Source organism: Bufo bufo, chromosome 4 (assembly GCF_905171765.1).
Source record: "Bufo bufo chromosome 4, aBufBuf1.1, whole genome shotgun sequence".
Taxonomy (NCBI): domain Eukaryota; kingdom Metazoa; phylum Chordata; class Amphibia; order Anura; family Bufonidae; genus Bufo; species Bufo bufo.
Window position 1 is genome coordinate 96454151 of NC_053392.1, and position 20188 is coordinate 96474338.

Below are 20188 nucleotides of genomic sequence, written 5' to 3' on the forward strand. Positions count from 1 at the left end.
GGCTGCCATGGTAACCGATCGGAGCCCCAGGATTACACAGCTGGGGCTCCAATCAGAAGCTGCCACTGCCACCAATGAGGGGGAGGGGAGAGGACCCTGTGGCCACTGCCACCAATGATTTTAATGCTGGGGGATTGAGAGGGGCCGGCGCACTGTTCCACCAATGATTTTAATGGGATGGGAGGGTTAGGGGGGCACACTGCGCCACCAATGATAATTACCCCTTAATACAGGAGGCGGGTACTGGCAGATCAGTGGCAGTTAACCCCTCAGGTGCCGCACCTGAGGGGTTAACTGCTGCTGATCGCAGCCCCCTGTCAGGGGCAAAGTGCCGGCAATGCGATTCTGCTGCCGGCACCCGCCTCCTGTATTATGTGTTAAAGTCTACTTTTCCTGGGTACAGACTAAGTATTAGGCTACACAGAGCGGCGCCCAGCGATGTCCCAGCACTCACCATTATTCCTGGGCGCCGCTCTGTTCACCTGCTGTGCCCCATTACTGTCTCCTCTCCTGCTCCACATGCTGATTACTATCGGAGCGATGGGGAGGAGACATCAGCTTCACTAGTGGGCGTTCCTTTTCCCTGGCTGTAGCGCTGTCCAATCGCAGCGCAGGGAGAAGGAACGCCCACTAGAGAAGCTGCTGTCTCCTCCCCATCACTCAGATAGTAATCAGCATATGGATCAGGAGCAGGAGACAGTAATGGGGCACTGCGGGCGAACGGAGCGGCACCCAGGAATAATAGTAAGTGCTGGGAAATCTCTGGGTGCCACTCTGTGTAGGAAGAGTCGTATCATCAGTGGCGCAGTGTGCCCGCCCCTCCTCCGCTCCTCTCTTCTCATTGGTGGCAGCACAGGGGGGAGGGAGGACTGCTTCCTTCTCCCCTGTGCTGCTGAGGGAACATGAGCGCACTGTGTCAGCGCGCTCATGTTCAGAGATACTAGATTGCGCAGAAGCGCAGCCCAGTATCGAAAAAATGGAAATCCCGGTATCGTATCGATATCGGGACAAAAGTATCGATTGGGTATCTTAATTTTAATACCCGCAACAACCCTAGTCCTGTGTTAATGTGTCTGCATTGCAGAGAAAAATGATGTTTTATTATGTGCAAATGAGCCTCTAGGAGCAACAGGGGCGTTACCATTACACCTAGAGGCTCCGCTCTCTCTGCTACTGCCGCGCCCTCTGCACTTTGATAGGTGTGATTACAATTTCACTGCTTCGCCCTGTCAAAGTGCAGGGGGCGCAGCAGTTGCAAAGAGAGCAGAGCCTCTAGGTGTAATGGTAACGCCCCCGATGCTCTTGGAGGCTGATTTGCATATATTAAAACATCACTTTTCTCAGCAATGCGGACACATATGACCATGGGACCAACACAGATGCCTTCAACTGCCAAGCGCACATGTAACAGGTCGGCCAGTGTCATAGGCACAGATCTGCTGACAGTGCCCTCTAAAAGGGGGTCTCCATCCTGTAGATATCCTCAGGATAAGGGCTTGTTCACACAACCGTATGGCTTTTTCAGTATTTTAACGGATCCGTTTTTCAGTTTTTTTGTTTTAGTAGTGTTTCCGTATGTGTTCTGTTTTTTTGCGGCTATGGAGCCACAGAAGGTGATTTGCAGGCAGTAATAGGACATGTTCTATCTTTGAACGGAACACTGGAAACAGAATGCATATGGAGGACATTCCATTGAAATGAATGGTTCCTGTGAACGAGCCCTAAGTCATTAGTATCCACAGGATGGAAAACCCCTTTAACTGTATAGGAAAGCAAGTTTTCAGCCTGTGAATGGAAACCCTTCCATTCACTGACAGCAAGCAGACATCTTTAAAAATGGTGAAAACATTAAGCAGAACCCATAGTCAAGCATCTGATAGATAGATACTCCACACATTCTACATACGTGTCACCTGAAGAAAACACACAGAACACAGAATCCTTGGAGACAACAGACGAACCTGACACCCTGCACCGACCTCGGCCACCTCTGATACCGGCAATCAATTACGCAGGCGTAAACACCTGACAACCCCTACAAAGAGGAACGCGCATGCGTCAACTTTCAACCGAGCCCCCTGTGCGCAGGCGTGAGTTCCAAGCGCAAGCGCAGTGCTAGCAAAAGTCGATTTCACTCAGCTTTATTTACACAAATCAGCAGGTTAGGAAACAGGAAGATGAGTTAATACGGGAGCCGCAGTGAGTCAAAATAGATCATTGAATGCAACGCAGAGGGGTCTGGTTGACACAGTTTTGACAATTAGGAGCAGGATGGAGGACGATGCACCTGTTATCTACGGCCTGGAGTTCCAGGTGTGTAGTTCTCCCTTTTTGCTTACAGTGGCATGGCGTCAGTTTGATGTGTTTGCATATTGTCCAGCTGCACCGATGCTTCATATATGCTATTAGTAAGCCTATACAGTTTGCATATAGATATTTAATCTTTAGTTAATTTACAGCCTTGTAGTCAAGAGCTGCATTCACAATTCTGCAGGTTGCAGTTGGAAACGTGCACAGAACTACCATCAAGGAATGCAGGGGGATTTCAGCTCTGGTACTTTCACACTTGTGGCAGAGGATTCCGTCAGGCAGTTCCGTCGCCGGATCCGGCATTTTCCCGAGTGTTCTGGCAAAACGGATCCGGTATTGTAGTCTGCGCATGCTCAGACCACAAGAAATTTGAAAAAAAAATAAAATGCCGGATGACACCGGAGAGACGGATCCGGCAATTCAATGCATTTGTCAGACGGATCAGGATCCTGATCCTTCTGACAAATGCCATCAGTTTGCATGCGTTTTGGCGGATCCGGCAGGCAGTTCAAGCGACGGAACTGCCTGCCGGAATCCTCTGACGCAAGTGTAAAGTAGCCTTAGAGCTCATGCACACTAATATATTTTTGTCCACATCCGATAAGCATTTTTTTGCGTGTTGTATGCAGCAGGCGAGCGTCCTTCACTCACTGCGCCTGCGCCTAATACTAAAATGGACAGCGCGGGATTTGCGGGCCACGGAGTAGACCGACGATGTCAATCACCTTTACAAGGGCGTGACAAACTGTGAGAGGACGGAGCCTCTAGGTGCTGCAGCAACGCCCCACTAGCACCTAGAGGCTCATTTGCATATTATAAAAGTCATTATTTAGCGAGAACGGCGGCAGGGAGATATAAGTCACACAGTTATGTTCTGCTGACATTAGCACATCGCTAATGTCAGCCAGCTACATAACGATTTTTCTGATGACAGAAACCCTTTAAAAGGGTTCTTTAACCACTACAGGACCGCCGTACGCAGGATTGCGTCCTGGCGGCGGCCCTGTTATTCCTCCTGGACGCGCCCGCGTGTCCTCTCGCGAGAGGCGAGATTTCCTGTGAACGCGCGCACACAGGCGCGCCCGTTCACAGGAGCCAAAGGTAAACGAGTGGATCTGCAGCCTGCCAGCGGCGATCGTTCGCTGGCAGGCTGTAGATGCGATTTTTTTTTTAACCCCCTGAAGGGTATATTAGACGCTGTTTTGATAACAGCGTCTAATATACCTGCACCTCTGGTGGTCCCTTTTGCTTGGATCGACCACCAGAGGACACAGGCAGCTCTGTAAGTAGCACCAAACACCACTACACTACACCCCCCATTCCCGGTCACTTATTAACCCTTGATCACCCCATATAGACTCCGTGATCACCCCCTGTCATTGATCACCCCCCTGTAAGGCTCCATTCAGACATCCGTATGTGTTTTGCGGATCCGCAAAACGCATACGGACGTCTGAATGGAGCCTTCCAGGGGGGTGATCACCCCATATAGACTCCCTGATCACCCCCCTGTCATTGATCACCCCCCTGTAAGGCTCCATTCAGACGTCCGTATGTGTTTTGCGGATCCGCAAAACACGGACACCGCGGATCCGCAAAACACAGACACCACGGATCCGCAAAACGCGGACACCGGCAATGTACTTTCCGCATTTTGCGGATCCGCACATTGCCAGAACTATATAGAAAATGCCTTTTCTTGTCCGCAATTGCGGACAAGAATAGGACATGTTCTATAGGCTCTACAAAAAACTCAGTGTTCGCCCGATCAGGCCTGATCTTGTGCGCACACTTTCGTTCAGTCAGCCCCACCGCAGTGACAGAAATTATTTTTTTCTGATCACTGCAAAAACACAGTAAAATGATCACTTTTGAGGGGCATGGCGAGTTCATAGAATATTATTTATTTTTTTGTCACAAGTTAGTGGAAATTGATTTTATTTTTATTTTTTTCTTACAAAGTCTCATATTCCACTAACTTGTGACAAAAAATAAAATCTCACATGAACTCACCATACCCCTCACGGAATCCAAATGCGTAATTTGTTTTTGACATTTATATTCCAGACTTCTCACGCTTTAGGGCCTCTAAAATGCCAGGGCGGTATAAATACCCCACATGTAACCCCATTTTGGAAAGTAGACACCCCAAGGTATTCGTTGAGGGGCATATTGAGTCCATGAAAGATTGAACTTTTTGTCACAAGTTAGCGGAAAGGGAGACTTTGTGAAAAAAAAAAAAAAAAAAAAAACAATTTCCGCTAACTTGTGCCAAAAAAAAAAAATCTTCTATGAACTCGCCATGCCCCTCACAGAATACCTTGGGGTGTCTTCTTTCCAAAATGGGGTCACATGTGGGGTATTTATACTGCCCTGGCATTTTGGGGGCCCTAAAGCGTGAGAAGAAGTCTGGAATCCAAATGTCTAAAAATGCCCTCCTAAACGGAATTTGGGCCCCTTTGCGCACCTAGGCTGCAAAAAAGTGTCACACATGTGGTATCGCCGTACTCAGGAGAAGTTGGGCAATGTGTTTTGGGGTGTCTTTTTACATATACCCATGCTGGGTGAGAGAAATATCTCTGTCAAATGACAACTTTGTATAAAAAAATTGGAAAATTTGACTTTAGAGAGATATTTCTCTCACCCAGCATGGGTATATGTAAAAATACACCCCAAAACACATTGCTCTACTTCTTCTGAGTACGGCGATACCACATGTGTGACACTTTTTTGCAGCCTAGGTGGGCAAAGGGGCCCAAATTCTAAAGAGCACCTTTAGGATTTCACAGGACATTTTTTACACATTTGAATTTCAAACTACTTCTCACGCATTAGGGCCCCTAAAATGCCAGGGCAGTATAACTACCCCACAAGTGACCCCATTTTGGAAAGAAGACACCCCAAGGTATTTCGTGATGGGCATAGTGAGTTCATGGAAGTTTTTATTTTTTGTCACAAGTTAGTGGAATATGAGACTTTGTAAGAAAAAAATTAAAATAAAAACATCATAATTTTCCGCTAACTTGTGCCAAAAAAAAAAAAATTAGAGGAACTCGCCATGCCCCTCACGGAATACCTTGGGGTGTCTTCTTTCCAAAATGGGGTAACTTGTGGGGTAGTTATACTGCCCTGGCATTTTAGGGACCCAAATGTGTGGTAAGTAGTTTGAAATCCAAATGTGTTAAAAATGACCTGTGAAATCCGAAAGGTGCTCTTTAGAATTTGGGCCCCTTTGCCCACCTAGGCTGCAAAAAAGTGTCACACATGTGGTATCGCCGTACTCAGGGGAAGTAGGGCTATGTGTTTTGGGGTGTCATTTTACATATACCCATGCTGGGTGAGATAAATATCTCTGTCAGATGACAAATTAGAGAGATATTTCAAACACATCCAAAATTGGTATCAAAGTAAGCATGCTTCCACATAGCTGCCTCGAAACATGCCAAACCTTTCCAGTGAAAATCCAGTCCTGTAATCCGGAGAAATGCTTCTTTAAATATTTATGCAAATAAGGGTTTTAGTGCACCGTGGGGCCGCACCATTTGGCACACAGTATGGCGGGGGCCGCACCATTTGGCACACAGTATGGCACGGGCCGCACCATTTGGCACACAGTATGGCGCGGGCCGCACCATTTGGCACACAGTATGGCGCGGGCCGCACCATTTGGCACACAGTATGGCGGGGGCCGCACCATTTGGCACACAGTATGGCGGGGGCCGCACCATTTGGCACACAGTATGGCGGGGGCCGCACCATTTGGCACACAGTATGGCGGGGGCCGCACCATTTGGCACACAGTATGGCGCGGGCCGCACCGTTTGGTGCACCGTCTGTCCCCCTAGTAATACTGCCCAGTGCCTCCCGCTCTTATATGAGTGACATTTCCTGAGATTTCAGGGGCGGCAGCAATGACAAAGGGGAAGCCGGGTGCCCCAAACGGAGCCACCCCGTCCACGGTGCATTGAAAACCTTATTTGCAGAAAACAAAAAAATGCATTTTTTATGACCAGAGGACAAGATTTTAACATGAAAGGTATGGTTATGTTTCAGGGCACTTACCTTACATGGCAGTATGATAAGGCTACTTTCACACTATCGTTTTTGCTGGATCCGGCAGGGTTCAGCAAAAACGCTTCCGTTACTGATTAACGAAAGCGTTATGAACGGATCCGGTTGTATTATCTTAAACATACCCAGGACAGATCCGTCGTGAACTTAATTGAAAGTCAATGGGGGACGGATCCGTTTTCTATTGTGTCAGAGAAATCGGATCCATCTTGCTCCGCATCCCATGATGGAAAGCAAACCGCAGCATGCTGCTCTCCGGTATGAGAACGGAATGTTCTGTTCAGTTAGGTTTTGTCCCCATTGACAGTCGCATGATATGAGTATAATTACACCACTTCCGACATCTAACGCAAAGGAGTTGGATCCGTTTTGCCTGGAAGAATGAGCAATAACCCTAGTATCTATAACCCAAGAGACACGCGTCTGTGACTGCAATTCCAATCCCTTTTGAGAAGACACCGACACCCCTGTGAGCGCGGCGGTATTCTCACAGCTCACCAAGCACAGTGCTACAGTACATTGTATAGCGCAGGGATCAGCAACCTTCGGCACTCGAACTCCCACAGAAGTGAAACGAGCATGCTGGGAGTTGTAGTTTCACAACAGCTGTAGTGCCGATGGTTGCTGTTCCCTGGTATAGCGGTATGACCGATGAACGTGTCGTCACTGGCCTAGGAAAAGCTGTGAGAAGGCCGCAGTGCTCACAGGAGCGCCACTGCCTTCTCACACAGCGGATCCCGGCTGTTGGACCCCCACTGATCAGATACTGATCACCCTATCCAGAGGATAGGTCATCAGTATAAAAATACCGGAAAACCCCTTTAATTTCTCCACTCCAGACCCATGTCAGAAGCCTGTCACTGGCCAAACCAGTCCTGTGCCCTGCCCTGATGAATGGCTGAAGCCGCCGTCTTATGTTGCGGGAAAGACTCTGATTTTGGCTTATAGCCTAGGGCCTCATGCACACGACCGTTGTTTGGGTCCGCATCCGAGCTGCCGTTTTGGCGGCTCGGATGCAGACCCATCCGTCCGCATCCGTGGCTCCGTTCCACGGCCCCGAAAAAAAAAAAATATAACATGTCCTATTCTTGTTCGCGTTTTGCGGACAAGAATAGGCATTTATATTGTCGGTGCCCGTTCCGTTCCGCAAATTGCGGAAGGCAACATGGGCGGCTTCCGTTTTTTGTGGATCCGCGGTTTTGGACCGCAAAAAACGGCACGGCCGTGTGCATGAGGCCTAAGTCATTGTTTCCAGGCCTGTTTAATGGATCAGACATGGACTTACAGGAGCACTAAGGACCCCGCTTGTGTCCTCTGGGTAACAGCTTATCTACACGGCAAAACACATCAAATCATGTTTGAGCCACCAAAAAGCATCTGGTGACCCCTCCTCTACCATATGAGATGTGGCGCTGTGGTCAGAGGAGACTATATCATTTTTTGTGTCACAACCTAATATGCTAATGACAGCAGTGGCCCATATGGGTCTTCACTCAGCTTTCCACAGACCCTGAAAAGCATATGAATCTTCCATTATTCTACAGTCACACCCCTGCCCCATCTGTTTTATGACTGCTCATGTCACTACCGCGCCTAATAGCTGCCGCCTTTTACATGGTTATCGCTCTCTATCAGAGAGTCCGTGTCATTATATTACGGTCTTCAGGCTGTGGCCAAGTGGTGCTGGACTCAGATCGCTGCAGTTCGTGGACCATATAGATAAGTACAATCAGCTCTTAGGCCTGGTTCACACTTCAGCTATTTGGTCAGTTATTTCCATCAGTTATTGTGAGCCAAAACGAGGTGTGGGTCAAAAAAACAGAACAGGTGCAGATCTGTTCATTATATCTTTAGCCTCCACTGGAAATAACTGACCAAATAACTGATGTGTGAACAGGGCCTTAGGCCTCATGCACACGACCGTTGTTTGGGTCCGCATCCGAGCTTCCGTTTTGGCGGCTCGGATGCGGATCCATTCATTTCAATGGGGCCGCAAAAGATGCGGACAGCACTCCGTGTGCTGTCCGCATCCGTGGCTCTGTTCCGCAGCCCCGCTAAAAAAATATAACATGTCCTATTCTTGTCTGCGCTTTGCGGACAAGAATAGGCATTTATATTGCCGGCGCCCGTTCCGTTCCGCAAATTGCGGAAGGCAACATGGGGCGCCTTCCGTTTTTTGCGGTTTTGCGGACCGCAAAAAACGGCACGGGGTGCATGAGGCCTTACACAACGGAACATGGCAGATTTTTTTTTATATCGTAAATTATGGGTATGTTAAAAAAAAACAAAAAACTCAAGCTTCAGATGCTTCATCCGAAGTCGCTTTGTTCAAAACTTCAGAATAATACTGCGCAGATCCTTCTCTGTACAGTATTAGGGTCCATTCACACATCTGCACTTTGGGTCCGGATCCGTTCCACAATTGGGTCCGCACCCGTTCAGCATATTCATTTTTAAAGGGGACGGAAAAGATGCGCACAGTGTGCTGTCCGCATCCGCATTTCTGGTCCACGGCCCCAAACTTCCGGTCCGCGGCTCCGCAAAAAAATAGAACATGTCCTATTCTTGTCCGCAGCTGCGGACAAGAATAGGCATTTCTATTGGGGTACCGGCCCAATTGCGGATCCGCAAAACACTGTAGATGTGTAAATTGATGTGAATTGACCCTTAGAATGTGTGGGCTCTGATGAGCCGAAGTTAGTTATAACTTTGGTAGTTGATTTTTAAAGTGGAAAACCACTTTAAAACCTAACTCAGCTCATCGGAGCCCATACATTTTTATCCATCTCCGTACAGTATTATTCCGAAGTTTTGAACAAAGCGACTTCGGATGTAGTATCTGAAGCTCTCTTCGCTCATCACTAATCGTAATTTTGCTTTGTTGCCCAGAATACAGCTTACATTTTTACAGAGTAGATCTAAAAATCAAAGAGGTGATCTGATTGCTAACGTACTTGTATTATACATCATACAACTTTAAATGTATACGTTAAAGGGGTTCTCCAGCTGTACCAGATTGATGGTCTCTCTAGGCCATCAATGTCAAATTGTTAAGGGTCTGACTTGGAGCATCCTCACCAGTCTGCATACTTTTGAACAGGTATTCTGGCATTGAGGCTTTTTTATTTTTTTGCATTATAGTAAATACGTTTTCGACAAATCCAATTTTTTTAGAATCCGAATCTGAAAAGGTTCTCGAATCTTTCAAATCTCGAATCCTACGAATCCTGTACATAAGAATTGTGTGAACGGGGAAGAAACAAAGTGATCCAAACTCAATATTCTTTTAATATGAAAAAATAAAGAGTCCTTACTTTTTTAACAAAGTATTCGGATTTGGATTCGAAAAAAAATGGAAATACAGGGTAATACAGCGCCCCATACCTCTTACATCCAGGGTAATACAGCGCCCCATACCTCTTACATCCAGGGTAATACAGCGCACATACCTCTTACATCCAAGGTAATACAGCGCCCCGTACCACTTACATCCAGGGTAATACAGCGCCCCATACCACTTACATCCACGGTAATATGGCGCCCCATACCTCTTACATCCAGGGTAATACAGCGCCCCATACCTCTTACATCCAGGGTAATACAGCGCCCCATACCTCTTACATCTAGGGTAATACAGCGCCCCGTACCACTTACATCCAGGGTAATACAGCGCCCCATACCACTTACATCCAGGGTAATATGGCGCCCCATACCTCTTACATCCAGGGTAATACAGCGCCCCATACCTCTTACATCCAGGGTAATATGGCGCCCCATACCTCTTACATCCAGGGTAATACAGCGCCCCATACCACTTACATCCAGGGCAATACAGCGCCCCATACCTCTTACATCTAGGGTAATACAGCGCCCCGTACCACTTACATCCAGGGTAATACAGCGCCCCATACCACTTACATCCAGGGTAATATGGCGCCCCATACCTCTTACATCCAGGGTAATACAGCGCCCCATACCTCTTACATCTAGGGTAATACAGCGCCCCGTACCACTTACATCCAGGGTAATACAGCGCCCCATACCACTTACATCCAGGGTAATATGGCGCCCCATACCTCTTACATCCAGGGTAATACAGCGCCCCATACCTCTTACATCTAGGGTAATACAGCGCCCCGTACCACTTACATCCAGGGTAATACAGCGCCCCATACCACTTACATCCAGGGTAATATGGCGCCCCATACCACTTACATCCAGGGTAATACAGCGCCCCATACCTCTTACATCTAGGGTAATACAGCGCCCCGTACCACTTACATCCAGGGTAATACAGCGCCCCATACCACTTACATCCAGGGTAATATGGCGCCCCATACCTCTTACATCCAGGGTAATACAGCGCCCCATACCTCTTACATCCAGGGTAATATGGCGCCCCATACCTCTTACATCCAGGGTAATACAGCGCCCCATACCTCTTACATCCAGGGTAATACAGCGCCCCATACCTCTTATATCCAGGGTAATACAACGCCCCATACCTCTTACATCCAGGGTAATACAGCGCCCCATACCTCTTATATCCAGGGTAATACAGCGCCACATACCTCTTACATCCAGGGTAATACAGCGCCACATACCTCTTACATCCAGGGTAATACAGCGCCCCATACCTCTTACATCCAGGGTAATACAGCGCCCCATACCTCTTACATCCAGGGTAATACAGCGCCCCATACCTCTTACATCCAGGGTAATACAGCGCCCCATACCTCTTACATCCAGGGTAATACAGCGCCCCATACCTCTTATATCCAGGGTAATACAGCGCCACATACCTCTTACATCCAGGGTAATACAGCGCCCCATACCTCTTATATCCAGGGTAATACAGCGCCACATACCTCTTACATCCAGGGTAATACAGCGCCACATACCTCTTACATCCAGGGTAATACAGCGCCCCATACCTCTTATATCCAGGGTAATACAGCGCCCCATACCTCTTACATCCAGGGTAATACAGCGCCCCATACCTCTTACATCCAGGGTAATACAGCGCCCCATACCTCTTACATCCAGGGTAATACAGCGCCCCATACCTCTTATATCCAGGGTAATACAGCGCCACATACCTCTTACATCCAGGGTAATACAGCGCCACATACCTCTTACATCCAGGGTAATACAGCGCCCCATACCACTTACATCCAGTGATGTCTCTTTGATGTAGATGTTCTCTTTCCTCATCTTCTCCTTTCAGACCTACAGTTTTCAGCCATTTTTCGTCTCTGCAGTTTGACAAAAAAAAAATCGTAGTTTACTACTTTTCCATAATTCTCACATTTTTTTGGACAAATCATCCTACCACCCCCAATACTGTGCCGCTGTGCTCCCCAATACAATACTGCAGAAACAGATAAACCCCCTGATAATACTAGTACCACACAGAGCCCCCCCATATAAAATACCCCTTCTTTGTGGCCTCAGTAGATGCCCCCATAGTGTCCCCCAATAATGTGCCAGTAAAAAGGGACCCCCATAATGCCCCCCAATAATGTGCCAGTAAGTGTCCCCATAGATGCCCCCCCATGTGCCAGTATCAAGTGCCTCCCCCCCCCATGTCCCAGTATCATAGTGCCATCTCCCCCCCCCCCAATGTGCCAGTATCAAGTTCCTCTCTCCTTCCCACGCACCTCCCCATGTGCCAGTATCATAGTGCCATCTCCCCCCCAATGTGTCAGTATCAAGTGCCTCTCTCCCCCCCAATGTACCAGTATCATAGTGCCATCTCCCCTCCCTCCCAATGTGCCAGTATCAAGTGCCTCTCTCCTTCCCACCCCCCCACCCCATGTGCCAGTATAATAGTGCCATCTCCCCCCCAATGTGCCAGTATCATAATGCCATCTCCCCCCCCCCAATGTGCCAGTATCATAGTGCCATCTCCCCCCCCCAATGTGCCAGTATCATAGTGCCATCTCCCCCCCCCCCAATGTGCCAGTATCATAGTGCCATCTCCCCCCCCAATGTGCCAGTATCATAGTGCCATCTCCCCCCCCCAATGTGCCAGTATCAAGTGCTTCCTGCCCCCCCCCCCATGTGGCAGTAACAGTCCGGTATTTAAAAAACAAACAAAAAAAACCCCACTTATACTTACCTCCATGTCAGCGATGCGATGCAGCCTACATCTATACACATAACAGCTGCCCCAGCACACCCAGCTCTGCTACATCTATACACATGACAGCTGCCCCAGCACACTCAGCCCTGCTATATCTCTATATATCTGTCTACTGTATAGTAATACTTACAGATATATAGATATAGCAGAGCTGAGTGTGCAGGGGCATCTGTCATGTGTATAGATGTAGCAGAGCTGGGTGTGCTGGGGCAGCTATCATGTATAGAGATATAGCAGAGCTGAGTGTGCTGGGGCAGCTGTCATGTGTATAGATGTACACTGGCTATAACAAATACAGTAGAAGTCTCATATTTTTTCAGTCAGTAGCTATGCAGCTCTTATAGCTGTTTGGGTAAGTGCCTTGCCTCTGATACAGAAGGTCATGGGTTCGAGTCCCAGCAGACACTCATCTCCCTCTCCTGCTGCAGCACAGGCAAAGCATCTGTATCGCTGTCCCGGGATTTGTCTGATTTGAATTTTGTAAATGAGGTTGGGATTCGAGTCCACAAATCCTTTGTATCCAGCAAGATTCGGTGCATTCGACGGATTCATCGTCCCACCTCCTACTTTTTTCATTCATTTTGTTCACTATGGGACGGTCCGACGGAAACATGCAACCCCTTTATCACTTACATACTAAACTGTGATATATCTGCACTGCAGTGTATTGTGCAGGTGGACTGACATGAGGACTATTGTTAGGCTAACAACTGCCATGATAGCCCATCAGCGCTGCGGTCACATTGGAAGAGCACTGATGGGGTTACAGAGGAAGCCTTCTCACTTGGTAAAACCACTTAGGTGCTGCAGTCTGCATTGTCTTGACATCTGTGTGGTTAAACAGACATAACCGATGTTAGCTCTGTAATCTGTATGTTCCTGCATGTTACTGCTAACCTGTGGATAGCATGGGCAACACTGTTGAGCCTGTACCATATAAACAAAAAAATCACTGAAAAAACTAAGATAAAAACATCCTGCTATGATAAATAAATGTGCGGATGTCCCTGGCCACATTCATGAAAAATAAATCGCAGAAATAAGGGCTCTTTCACACTTGGTTTGTTCTTTTCCGGCATAGAGTTCCGTCGTCGGGGCTCTATGCCGGAAAAATCCTGATCAGGATTATCCCAATGCATTCTGCCAAAAATCCTGAACACTTGCCGCAAGGCCGGATCCGGAATTAATGCCCATTTAAAGGCATTAATCCGGATCCGGCCTTAAGCTAAACGTCGTTTCGGCGCATTACCGGATCCGACGTTTAGCTTTTTCTGAATGGTTACCATGGCTGCCAGGACGCTAAAGTCCTGTTTGCCATGGTAAAGTGTAGTGGGGAGCGGGGGAGCAGTATACTTACCGTCCGTGTGGATCCCGGGGCGCTTCAGAGTGACGTCAGGGCGCCCCACGCGCATGGATGACGTGATCGCATGGATCACGTCATCCATGCGCATGGGGCGCTCTGACATCATTCTGGAGCGCCCCGGGAGCCGCACGGACGGTAAGTATACTGCTCCCCTGCTCCCCACTACTACTATGGCGACCAGGACTTTAATAGCGTCCTGGCTGCCATAGTAACACTGAACGCATTTTGAAGACGGATCAGTCTTCAAATGCTTTCAGTTCACTTGCGGTGTTACGGATCCGGCGGGCACTTCCGGCAAATGGAGTACACGACGGATCCGGACAAAGTGTGAAAGAGCCCTAAGATAATAATGCACTCAGTAAAGTAGATGCAAGCATTATATATGGACAAAGTCCTCACTCTGATGTAATAAAATCTGAGACACTTAGCCAATATATTTTGATCAAAAGACATCTGTGCCCGCCTACCAAGCGCCATGGTGGTCTCAGGTCAGGCGGGTACTACGCTAAACCTACCTAAGCCATTGGGCTTCTATGTTCAGGAGCGCAGACGCCTCACATATGGTGTTCTGCTCCTAGTCACCTCCATGTGCATCAAGCAACCAATGGGAGGAGGAGCAAGCACACCTATATGTACCACCTAATCAAGGCGCTCTATGAGATAGGAAGAGCAAAAGTGCAAGGAATGCTACTCCCATCTCATAGACCGCCTTGATTAGGTGGTACATATAGGTGTGCTTGCTCCTCCTCCCATTGGTTGCTTGATGCACATGGAGGTGACTAGGAGCAGCACACCATATGTGCGGGGTCTGCTCTCCTGAACATAGAAGCCCAACGGCTTAGGTAGGTTTAGCGTTGGACCCGCCTGACCTGAGACCACCTTGGCGCTTGGTAGGCGGGCACAGATGTGTTTTGATCAAAATATATTGGCTAAGTGTCTCAGATTTTATTACACAAGAGTGAGGACTTTGTCCATATATAATGCTTGCATCTACTTTACTAAGTGCATTATTATCTTATTTCTGTGATTTTATTTATTTTCATTGTGCGTTTTAATTTTTTTCTGTTACGGTTGTATGGTAACCCTTGTCCCATACACCATAATAGAGAACTACTGGGGTGAATGAGATTCTGCTGCTCTGCCTGCTGAGCTGTGCCTTGTGCACTACTTTACAGGCAGATCACCATGACAGGCCTGGGAACCTTCAGCAGGCCCCAGGCTGTCATGGTAACTGGTTGGATCGCCACCATTTCACTGCGGGGGCTCCGATCGGAAGGCAAGAGGGGAGCTGCCTCCCTCTGTCTAACTCCACAGAAGCTGCAATCGATATTGACCCCGGCATCTGAGGAGTTAAATAACCGGATTCTGCGTTATCGCGTCTGGGTGCCAGCTGTATTATCAGTGCAGCAGCCCGCTCCATACGTTCCCTCAGCGACTATGACATACAGGTACATCTCGGTGGCTGAATGGGTTAAATATTCTTCTGCCAGTCTGCATTTACAGCCTTTTTGTCTCCATGGTTACAGACTACAAACCAACCCTGTGGGTAGTCTGATCCAGCATTCATGCTCCCCTCTTCTTGTTAACCTACAGAGAATAGAAGAACTGGCAGATGGAAGAGAGTAAGACGTGACTGCAGGGTTAGACGGCGCACTGAGTTTGCCACCAGTGAGACACAGGGGCAGATTTATCGCTATATGTATACCCCAATGCTATATTTATGAAGCCCCCGCCCCACTATTTCAAACACATGTGGATATGTTCGAGGCAGAGGGTGAGGAGTATTTCTGAGCACGAGTCAGTTATCACACAAATCATCATATCGTGCACCCCCATAGACTTACATCAGACGCACTGCGTGACCGTGATTGTGGATCGTCGTCCTCATTGTTGCAGTGAAGCCCTGGCCTAAGGTAAAGCTTCACTTTCTAAACCTCATGTTGGATACCATCACGTATGTATAAGTGTTATATGTAAAGGTCTCTTTACACTGGACGATGCAGCAGGCAATTGCCTGCTCATCAGTGGAGGAGACCATTGCATTTGCATGGAGCGATCGCCTCCACAGTATGGGCAGGAGTGATCACTAATGTCATCGCTCGTCCCTATACAGACTCGTTGTTTGGCAGCACCAGAAAGCTAATTGCACAGCACAATCTGCGCTATGTGTCCTCACAAATGATCTAATTGGCGGCACATTTACACCACCAGATAATCGCTAACGAGCTCTCTTGCGAACACTCCTTGGCGATTCTCGGCCTGTGTAAAGGGCCCTTAGGCTAGGGCTGCATGACGACATGTGTCGAGTGACAATAAGTGGCACGACACATAGGGCCCAACTACACTGCAACATGTGTCGCACGGCATTGATGTTGCTATGATGGTCTATGGTGTCGCACTGTGACATACTGCGACACGACAGTCGCAGAAAAATCCATCTTGGATGGACTTTTTGCGATTGTTGTGTTGCAGTCGCAGTGCGACACCATAGACTATCATTATGAAAATGGTTGCGTGACAACGGTCACCGTATAGCCCCAGCCTTATGGCCAAGTTCCCAGCACCATTTATTTTTTCCGTTCTTCTGTTCTGTCAGAAAAAAACCGGATCCTGTATTTTAAAGGGGTTGTCCCATCTCAGACAAAAGGGGCATATCGCTAGGATATGCCCCCATTGTCTGATAGGTGTGGGTCCCACCTCTGAGACCCGCACCTATATCGAGAACAGGGCCCCGCAAGTGAAGGAGGTCGCACTGCGCATGCGCAGCCGCCCTCCATTCATTTCTATGGGGCCGCCGAAAATAGCCGAGCATTGGATCGGCTATTTCCGTCGGCCCCATAGAAATGAATGGGCTGCGCATGCGCGGTACGCTCCCATTCACTTCTATGGGAGCAGCGCTTGGTGGTGGACGGACCCTGGAGAATCTGGGGTCCTCTAGCCACAGCTTTCCCCGCTCCGTTCTCGTTATGCATCCGTTTTCGTCATTTCTGTCTGAGATTCTGCGTGTAGGACTTTTTTTTTTCTCTCTCAGACAGACATGGAGAAAACAGATGTAAAATGTGCATAACAGATGCTTAAAATACAGGATCCATGATTTTGTTCTTCTGACAGGGTGATGTGAACACGGCCTTACCTGTGCGCCGTCCGCATTTGCTTTGTCTTTCCAGCAGACGCTGTTCTCCTCCTCTCCATGCCACATCGCTCTCCCGACGCTTTAACAGTACTAATTAACTCCAGATTATGGGACCTGCTTGTTAGGCGTCTCAGTATATCAAAATACACAGCTCAATGCGGATCAGCTGCTTTCTAAGCAATTATTTTCCCTGGATTCATGTAGGGAAGGCGAAATGATTTCAGGTGGTTTATTAGCATCTTCATTTTTACCTGGGAGATTAATTCCGGAACACCTAGGGTGTAATTTTATCAGTCCCATAACTAAGCCTGTAATAAAATCCCCTTCTCCGCACTGTTGTTTGTGCGTGGCGTTGGAGAGGAGCTGTAAAGACGCCAGACACTTCCATGCATTAGAGCCTTGGATGGCGGCTTTTTTTAGACACCCGATATCATTGTTTTCAATGTCTTGTTTACCGACGATTCCCACTTGACCTGTATCTTTGGGACTAACATTTGGACGGCTTTCTTGTTTACTAAAGTAGAACTTCTCAAAGTTTGGGGCGATTAAATGTCTGCCTCGGGTTCCCTCATTGCTGCCTTTAAAAGGATGAAATATGAAATTTTCTGTCCTTTTATGCTGCACTTGTGTGGTTTGTGTTGCTATATTTTTAATTTCAGTGTCTCGTCGGTGACTGTGGGGGATAGGGCGAAATACCCAGGGCTCTATATTTTGTCATTGATTTGACTTAGATGGTAGTAGAGGGACTGGATATTTTATACTACCGCATTGAACTCTTTGGGGCTGTAAGACCTGAAACTGAACGGGAAGAGTAATATTTAAGTTAGTGGTAGCCGCTGCACTTAGTCAATTGCTCCCATTTGGGGGAGGAGGACGTAACAAAATTGCGCTTTTTATGGTAAACATCTGAGACGAAGCACAAGGAACAAGTTTTGTAAAGGATTTGTAGAGCCTTATGACCCCCCCCCCCCCCATTAATTGTATGCACCCATTAGGTCAGTGGTTGTGGACCCTAGGCAAGCCCAAGTCAAGCCCGCACGCCAAGTCCCTCTTCCAGCGTCCTGCCACTACAGTGCCAGTAGCTGAAGGGGCGACCCTGCTGGAACGGACCGAGGGTGAAGACGGCTGTGGTAAGAGAGAGGCTTCTCCAGCCCTACGTCCCCCCACCCCTCCCCCCACCCCGGTCTCCTGCGTGACTGACCCCCATACTGGGCCTCTGGACCCTTCTGTCACTGCTGGACCTAGGCTGGCCTATGGGGTGCTGCAGGGCGACAATCTACTCCCTGCTCCCTCTCCTCCCTTCCTGGCCTTCATAGGACATCGCAGCTCCCACACTAGCTGCAGAATGCTGCGAATAGGTTCAGCCCCCTCCTGGGAACGCTGCACTCGCATCAGCGGGCACCCGGTCTCTGTGTCCCCCCATCCCCTTACCGATGCGCTGCTCTGGGCTGGGGGCCCGTTCCTGAAGGCAATGGCGTAAATTTTGCAGGCTTCCCGGCCTGCTGGGCGCACCTCCGGCGCTCCTTCCCGGCCTGCTGGGCCACACCTCCGGCGCTCCTTCCCGGCCCCCGACTGTTCTGGCCTGTGGGGTGGACTCCCGCGGCCGGCATTTGGCGATCCCGGCCGGCCGTCGGCGAATTCCGGTCGGCCGGGCGCCGTAAATTTTGGCCCAGGCTTCGGGCCTACTGGGCCGCATTCCGGCGCTCCACCTGGGCCCCTGACTCTCCGGTCCGCGGGGTGGGCTCCCGCGGCCGGTATGTACAAGCAGTCCACTCCGGTACGCGATTCCTGGTGGCCCCGGTCAGCCGGATGCCGCAAAAAATTTAGGCCCCGGCTTCACGGCCTACTAGGCCGCAAAATTCCGGCCTCTGTTGGAGGGGGCGGGAACTTCTCCAGGCGCGAATTCTTCCCGCCGGGGGGTTCCTCCGCCCCCAGGGGATCGCAGCGCCGCCCTCCAGCCGGGATCCCTGTTAACTCTTTAGGTACAGGCCGGCTGCTAATGGGCCTGTATGGTTGGCCCCCCCCCCCCCCTTTTTTTTTTTCCTGTCAGAGAATCTGTGCTCTATATGGTGGCTCCCCTTTAGCCTCAGAGAGGCTGTGTTTTTAAATAAAAAATAAAATAAAAATTCTTCTGGGCTGCGCAGGACACTGCAGCCTCATATCAGTAGTGCATGCCCTCTTTCCACAGGCGGCATGGTGTTGCGCTCCCAGCTTGCGTCGCTGCTTTGGCTTTTTCCCCTTTTAGGCGGTTTTCTTGCTTTCTTGCTGTCTTCCAGGATACGGCGCTGGCCAAGTGCATGCGGCCCTTCCGTAGGCAGCATTCATCACCCTCTCCAGTTAGGTGCCTGCCATGTGCATCCCCCCCCTCCTAGGCGGGATACTGCACTCTCCCTGGCTGCCGGCTGGCCATGTGCATAACCCCCTTCTTAGGCGGAATACTGCACCTTCACCGGATACGGTGCTGGCCATGTGCACGACCCCCTTCCATAGGCGGAACACTGCACTCTCACTGGATTCACTGCCGGCCACGTGCGTGACCCCCTTCAATGGGCGGAACGCAGCACTCTCACTGGATTCGCTGTCTGCCATGTGCGTGACCCCCTTCTCTAGGCAGAACGCTACACTCTCACTGGATCTGTTGCGATCATGTGCATGACCCCCTTTTTAGGCGGAATACTGCACTCTCACCGGATACGGTACTGGCCATGTGCACGACCCCCTTCCTTAGGCGGATTGCTGCACTCTCACGGATGTACTATGTTGTACTATGATGTACTTATGTACTATGTTATGTACTATGTTACTATGCTACACTCTCACTGGTTTTGCTGCCGGCCATAGGCATGACCCCCTTTCTTAGGCGGTATGCTGCACTCTCATTGGATTCACTGCCGTCCTTGGGTATGCCTCCTTCCCTCAGGCGGCATACATGCATGTTTTCTCGCAGGTACGTTGCAGGCCATGTGCATGAACCCCATACATGGCAGGGTGCTTGCACTCTCGCTGGATCCGCTGTCGGCCATATGCATGACCCCTCTTCCGTGGGCGGTGTACGCACTCTCGCTGGATTCACTGCCAGCCATGGGCATGCCTCCTTTCCTCAGGCGACATACGCACATTCTCACTGACTGTGTTTGTCTCCGCCAGTACGTTGCTGGCCATGTGT

General features: G+C 49.2%; 2 protein-coding genes across 4 annotated transcripts in view; one reads left to right on the forward strand and one right to left on the reverse strand.

Moving 5' to 3' along the window:
- The window catches only part of TRAPPC12 (trafficking protein particle complex subunit 12), a 115845-nt gene extending 113792 nt beyond the window's left edge, over nucleotides 1–2053 (reverse strand). Inside the window, exon 1 of one of the 2 annotated variants that reach the window (XM_040427555.1) lies at nucleotides 1962–2053. The gene's annotated coding sequence lies outside the window, so the exon portion shown is untranslated. Of the gene's footprint in view, nucleotides 1–1906 lie in introns of both variants that reach the window. The other variant, XM_040427556.1, reaches the window with a different exon arrangement.
- A 108-nt stretch (nucleotides 2054–2161) lies between these two features.
- EIPR1 (EARP complex and GARP complex interacting protein 1) overlaps nucleotides 2162–20188 on the forward strand; it is a 248168-nt gene continuing 230141 nt past the window's right edge. For both annotated transcript variants that reach the window (XM_040427558.1, XM_040427559.1), the window contains exon 1: nucleotides 2162–2313. In XM_040427558.1, the coding sequence (XP_040283492.1) occupies nucleotides 2272–2313 (42 nt within the window). In that variant the 5' untranslated portion in view covers nucleotides 2162–2271. The remainder of the gene's footprint in view (nucleotides 2314–20188) is intronic.